General features: G+C 39.5%; 1 protein-coding gene across 1 annotated transcript; it reads left to right on the top strand.

The window, feature by feature from the left end:
* LOC140931783 (uncharacterized) lies at positions 1–597 on the top strand. Its single transcript, XM_073381521.1, has one exon. The coding sequence runs from the start codon at positions 1–3 to the stop codon at positions 595–597; it is 597 nt and encodes a 198-aa protein (XP_073237622.1).
* Positions 598–6892: the final 6295 nt, after the last annotated feature.

Genomic DNA, 6892 nt, shown 5'->3' with positions numbered 1-6892 from the left:
ATGCTAAGAAGAAATGCTGAAAAGACAGAGGTAATTTTATTCACATCCCGATTTACCAAGACACCTAACATTGAGAAGCTCTTTTTTGACAGTACCATCATTGAACTAACTGAGAAAGTCCGTGATGTTGGTGTTACTTTAGATAAAAATGTAACACTGACATACCACATTAATGAGTCATTCAGAAAAGCAACCAATGCCATCAGGTCCATAGGGCGCATTCGTAAATACCTGACTAACGAAAACCTCAAACTTTTAGTCTATGCTCTTGTAATATCACGACTGGACTACTGTAACAGTATCCATTATGGTCTTCCAAAAGGGGAACTGGACAAACTTCAAAGAGTTCAAAACACTGCAGCACGTCTTATTACTGGAACTAAAGAATACGATCACATCAAACCTGCTCTTCAGAAACTACACTGGCTGCCAGTTGAATCACTTATAATATTCAAAGTTATTCTTATTACTTTCAAGATTCTTCATGGACTTTCTCCACCCTATTTGTCGTCCCTGCTACAAGAATATCATCCACCACGTAGTCTACGTTCATCTTCCAAATCACTTCTTACTTTCAATTATTTAATCAACTATTAGTATCATCATTACATTGTACCATTTTTGACGGTACCCCTGTTAAGTATCTAGGCCATTAAATGGAGTGCACTCCCTGGATACCTGCCAAGATCATGCCTGTACGACGCCTCTAGTACTCATGTCTGGGTTCCAGTTACTCGTGCATGATAAGCTTGTTTCAGTTATACTTTCGAAAAATGTACAAGCAATAGAAGCTCGAATCATGCAATGTCAAAAGGAATAATACATTTAAATAAAGTAAATTTTCCAAAAAACTCTGATACACCTTGGCATGCGTGTGATATAAATGGAATTCGTGACTTTTGTAGTTTCAATTCAATTTAGCGGCGTGAAAAGTGCAAGTCAGTCATAATTCGCGTGACGTGTCAATTCCAGAAATTGAGAAACTTGCATTTGCTTGAGTTTTCTTGGTGTACACGTGTCAAGAAATGTTTCTCTGTGTTCGAGGTTTTTAAAATCTGTCAAGACTATGGCATTTTTAAAAATTCCAGTTATCAGGCAAACGACTCTAGACTGCTCGGGTCTGCCGCTGTATGACTCCAGGTGTTTTATCAACAAGGAGATAATTGGTAATGGGGCGTATAGTGCGGTTTTTACCACTGACATCCCATTCACGATTAAACATGGAAAAGCAAATGCAACTGTGGAAACAACAGTTGTGAAGAAAATGCTAAGCGATGATGTTTTGGACAAGAAAACCCTTTATCAAGGAAGCAAGAATACTACAAAGGCTAAAGCACCCAAACATCGCAGACTTCAAGGGTATCTGCAATAATCCATTTGCCCTTGTGCTAGAGTACGTCTACTTTGATTTTAAACCATTTCGTTATCTCAACCATTTGCAAGGACATGGCAGCAGGTCTACAATACCTGCACAAAAATGGTGTCACTCACCGAGATCTTAAGCCAACAAATATCCTGATCAGCAATTAACATTATTGTGATTTGGCAATCGATGATATAGAGCAAGCCTGGGAACACCCCCCTTTAGTTTGTACAGTCGCTGATTTTGGCGAAAGGCGCTCTAGTGAAATACAGACTAATTCCAATCTACAGTCCAAAATGAATCGCGTAAACCGAGGTACACCCGTGTATATGGCCCCCGAGATGCTAGTCGAAGAGATGCGATTGCCAGTTGCATCAGCGGTCTTTTGGCATGACCTTCTCTGTCCTTATTAATTGTAGCATCAGGTACCCATACTACGGGAAAATTCAGGAAGCCCTAAAGGAGGGGAAAGCGCCTATTTGGACGCTTGAGAATCTCTTTAAGAACAGGAAAAATTGAGTTTGATAGCAGCTACACGGTGGAGACCAAGAATGAAAAGATATAATGTGACAAGAGCTGCAAATCCTTTCGCGATGGTGGTTTGTGCCCTCATGTTCTTGTTGTTGCAGAGAAAATTGAAAAGCTCCGAAGCTTCATAGATTCTTACAAGAAATCTAGTAACAAACTGGGCAACATCAACGCAACCCTCCCTAAACAGCTTGGGGGAAAACCAAATCAAGAAAAGAAACCAAGAAGAGGGAAAAACAATGTGAGTCAGGAACCAGACCTGTTAGAGGAAGACTATTGCGACATGATGGCACCAAAACCCATGAGGTAAACCGAATATTACCAAAATGAAGAGCCCTTCTATGTAGTATTCATTCATGACTACGCAAATGCAATAAAATGCATTGGTGCACAAATGAGTTCCCCAAGCGAGTACACATAGCACCCTTCGACATTGCCATACTTTGCAAGGAGCATTACTGGTACCGAAAAAAAAAGGTGATTAAGGGAATGTTGAAATGGTACCAACTCATAAAAAGAAGGCCAGGAGGTTTTACTGTGTAGATAAAGAGTGTATTCTTCAAAGGCACCCTTATTTCTGGAGAGGTTTGGTAACTTTCTCTACTAATGTCCAAGGGCGCTTGAAAGAGAGCCACAAGGATCTTCTATATGCAATGCTAAAGTTTAGATTAGAACAGGATAATGCACAAAGCAAACTCAACTAAAGGAGGAGTAAGATTTCAACTGGTCTGATTGCTAGTCATATGATGCCACCTATGAACGATAGAAAAGTAATTGTGAGCATCCATCTGGCACAGCTTGATGGTATTGTGCATCATTTTTCGGTTACTGGGCCTCTAAAGTCTCATTCCTAGCAAAATTGCCAGGGGCATAACCAGCCCATACTGAGATCTGTACGTTCAAGCCTAAAAGTTTTTGGTTTGATCACACTACCGCTTGTAATAAATTATGCATTGCTAAAGTGAGCTAAAAAGCTTAAGTCTTTTGGTGAGGTCAGTGCGTACTAGCAATGCGTGCAATTTTCAGGATGTGTAAGTTAAATGAAAGTCAGCCAGGCCTACAACTATTCGAATAGCTGGCTACACCCCTGACTGCTTGCTGATCGTGGTAGTGAGCTTTCTTTGTATGTCTGATCCACAATAATCGAAAGCTTATCGACCGGATCAAATCCCAAGGAGACTTAAAAGAATGTACTTCTGAGATTGCTCCCTCACTCACGCGTTTAATTAATCTATCTTTGCGTGTTGGCTGCGTCCCTAAGGATTGGAAGGGTGCAAGCATTGTTCCTGTTTTTAAAAAAGGTAACAAAGAGGAGGTTATCAACTACAGACCCATTTCTTTATTAAGTCTTGTTTCCAAGATTGCTGAACGTTGCGTATTCACCCATTTCTATTCTTTCATTGCTGGTAATATTTATCCGCTGCAGCATGGCTTTGCTAAGGGACGCTCAATTATCACCCAGCTTTTGGACACTGTGCATCGGATAACAAGCGCAATTGACCAGGGTGTTCAAACTGACACTGCTTTTTTAGATTTCTCCAAAGCATTTGACTCAGTCTTGATCAGTCTTGATCAGCAAGGTAGATCAAATTGGAATTAAAGGCCCTCTTCTGCAGTGGTTCACAAGTTATCTGGATAACAGGGTGTGGTAATCGATGGCAAAAACTCTGAGTGGTTAACGGTCACCTCGGGAGTCCCGCAGGGCTCCCTGCTTGGTCCTGCTCTGTTTGCGTTATTCATCAATGACATGCCTTGTGCTGTGTCTCAGTGTAGCACATTGGCATTGTTTCCGATGATGCCAAATACTTCCGCACTATTAGATCTGCCAGTGACTGTGTGCTGTCTCAAGGTGATATTGATAACCTGGTTGACTGGAGTGATGTTTGGAAGATGGCTTTTAAGAGCGACTGTCTGTAAATATCGACCAAAATCGACTTTTTGTGGCACAAGTTCAAAAGTCTGATTTCGCTCATTTTTGGCTCATTGATAACCTTGAATGAGTAATGAAACATGCTGTAGTTAGTCTTCCCAAATAACGTCTTCTTTTGTTAAAATTCGAGAAAACTCATTTTGCCCGTTTAGAGCAATAAATATAAATGAAATAAATGTAATATATCTTAAGTACCTTGAGGCCTTGTTAAGTGCACAGTAGATCGTAGCAATGGCAGATCGTTGCAATACCTCTAATTACTTTTTAAGAGACACCATCAGCAAACTCGCTATTCTTCTACCACAGACAAATGTCAAGAAAAATAGTTTTTTCTGGAGCAGTCCTTTGGAATAGCGCCTTCCTATATATTGACCAGCAGCAGGCGAAGTCCCTGGGTTTTGAGGGCTGGCTACAAACAATTCTTCTGGAGATCTACACGGTACTTACGTAAAGCAGACCAAGGCTCTCAGTCTAATTTGGTTTTGTGACAAAGACAAAGGTATGGTTTTGGAGGCCTTGATTCTTAAACAAGTTATACAATTCCAAGCGTCTTGAACATGGTATTTTTGTAGACGAAAGGCCTTGAACAAGGGGTAGACATCGGCGATGCGCCGTCTACATGTGCGGACTACCAACAAACATTTAAAAAATATCATAAGTCAATCTTGGTTTAATTTTTTTCCTGTGTCCTTTATTACTTAATTCTGTATGAAAAATAAAAATGGACTAGTGAGGGTCACCAACAATGGTCGTTTGTCTCACAATAGGGTAAAGAATGACTGGTTTTTATCTAAAATAGAGTCACGGTTTGAAGGCCTCAGCGGCACAACCACCACCTAGAGATTCAGCAAATGCCTTCCAGTGGGCTTATCCGTAGTATATATAGCATGAGGAAAGACGTTTTAGAGGGTATACCATGGGCGTCTAAGTTTCATGGACTAAGGCTATGGACGATGAGAAAAATCGTCAAGTCTGCCTTTCCTTTTTAGGTGTTCCCATTCGTTCGTTACAAGATTCTTCTTACGTTTAGTATTATACTCTATTTTGTTTCCCTATTTTTATTTTTATTTTTTGGCGAAAAAGACGATGTTCTCTTTCCAAATGCTATTGAAAGGAACGTTCAGTCTTTTACCCTGTCATCTGCAGTTCAGTATTACAGCTAGAGTTTCCATGAGACTAGAACGTCAATCAGTGCAAAGACTTTCATACCACAAAAAAGCCCGTACTTTTTGGGTAAGCCAAGAACGCGGAATGGTTGAACGAATGGTCTGAAGCAAAATGAATGGTCGTTCCCTATTGTCTGGAGCAGAGAAGGAGGATGGAGGGGGGAGGGGGGGGGAGAGATTGAGTTAGACTGGGGAGGCGGAAGCGAAAAATTCGTCTAAAAAATACGATAGAAACTGCAAAGAAAAATAAAATAAAGAAAACAAGAACAAAAGAAAAGAAAAAAAGACAGTTACGCCATCTAATTAAAAGCAGTTGAAAAGTTAGTACTACCAAATCCATTCCTGCTGATCAATAACAAAGCGCCAAAAGTGCTCGACGCTCAAGTTGAATATATACCATAAAAAGTTGGAAACTAAGGAATGCACGTATTTAACCTGTAACAGGCCTTCAGATAGTTGGGGAAAAAGCAAAGAAAAGTGAGCTAGAGAGGGCGAAAGATCCTCCTACTCTCTCCCTCTTACTCTCTTCAACGTTTGTTTTCCTCCGTTCCCCATTTCACGACACTGTCCACTGCCCTTGGAACAGGCTAGTTCATTGTGGGCCAGAGAGTTTTTTCCAGTGTTAATGCAAGTGATCTATAGCGAGAAAAAAGGAAGTGTTCTAATTAGTTAATATTGGTTGTCCCTGTCTTAAATTTAACGTATTTATGCTTTTTGACGGATGCTTAAATTAATAAAACACACCGCTGTACTTGTTTTTTGTACTTGTTTTTTTTCGCAAAATTAGGGTTGAACTCGAGGTCTTGCGGGCTACTTAAAATCGTTTGCCCAGAGATTTGTTTTGATTTTCTGATAGATTGGGGCCTAGTCAACAGGTAGAGATTCAATTTGCGAAATTTTAAGTTATATAGCACATTGTAAAAATTTGCATTACTTTATCCCTATAATTTTGAACGGCAAGAATTGTCAATAGTGCCTATTTTTAACAATACCTTTTTGGCCACAAAATTTTTACAGCTTTCACAAATTTATCGTCTTGTAAGAAAGAAAGGGTCATAAAAACTATTCGTGTTTTTCAAAGGCTGCCAAATAGTTGTGGTTTGACGTACCAGTCAATGAAATTTGTGTAAAATTTCGCTTTACCGGAAGTGGATTGGATGTTAGGTTTTATCCGTCATTCACTCAGCAGCAGGAGCGATCAGTTTCCGCCAACATTTAGATCTCTCTACGTGACCCTTGTGTGTTTGCATTTGGAGTATGCCTCTGAAATCTGGAGTCCAAAGTCTGTCACATTAATAAAGCTTGAGGGTGTCCAACGACGTGCTACGCGGCTTCTCGTACCTAATTTAACTTTTAATGAACGCCTTCAGCAGCTCAATCTTCTCCCATTGGCGTACCAAAGAGAAGTTAAAGACAACAACATTTTATAAACTGAAGTGTGGTTACTATAACTATTCAGTTAAAAGATATTTTGACTTTTGCTCAGACAAAAGATTAAGGTCATATTCTAGTAATAAGTTAACAATTAACAAAGTCAGAACCGAATTATTCAAAGGCACTTTTTTCAATAGATTACCATATTTATGGAACAACCTGCCTGATAAACTCAGGACCTCTAATTTAAGCCTATCATTATTTAAAAAACAATGTAACGACTATAAAAAGAAGAACTTCGACCCTGACCACCCGCATGTCACTTGGATGTAGTGATTGATGTAACAATTATTTTCTGATTAGATCAATCTAGGATATGACATATTAGCAATTATAGTTTTTACATTTAAGATATAATTTTAAATTTTTTTCCTTATTTAAGTGTCTGTTGTAGTTTTTGGGTGGACTAGCTCGAATGGTTCGTATGTTCCCTTCTAGTCCTTCCCCACTGCTACAATTTTTTTTCCTAGT

This window comes from Porites lutea, chromosome 3 (assembly GCF_958299795.1).
Source record: "Porites lutea chromosome 3, jaPorLute2.1, whole genome shotgun sequence".
Classification (NCBI taxonomy): Eukaryota; Metazoa; Cnidaria; class Anthozoa; order Scleractinia; family Poritidae; genus Porites; species Porites lutea.
Note: the sequence above shows the minus strand (reverse complement) of the source record. Positions and strands in the feature narration are given on the sequence as shown.

What these genes read in the sequence shown, in the direction of transcription:
- LOC140931783 (XM_073381521.1), top strand. Translation starts at nt 1, where the DNA reads ATGCTAAGAAGAAATGCTGAAAAGACAGAGGTAATTTTATTCACATCC.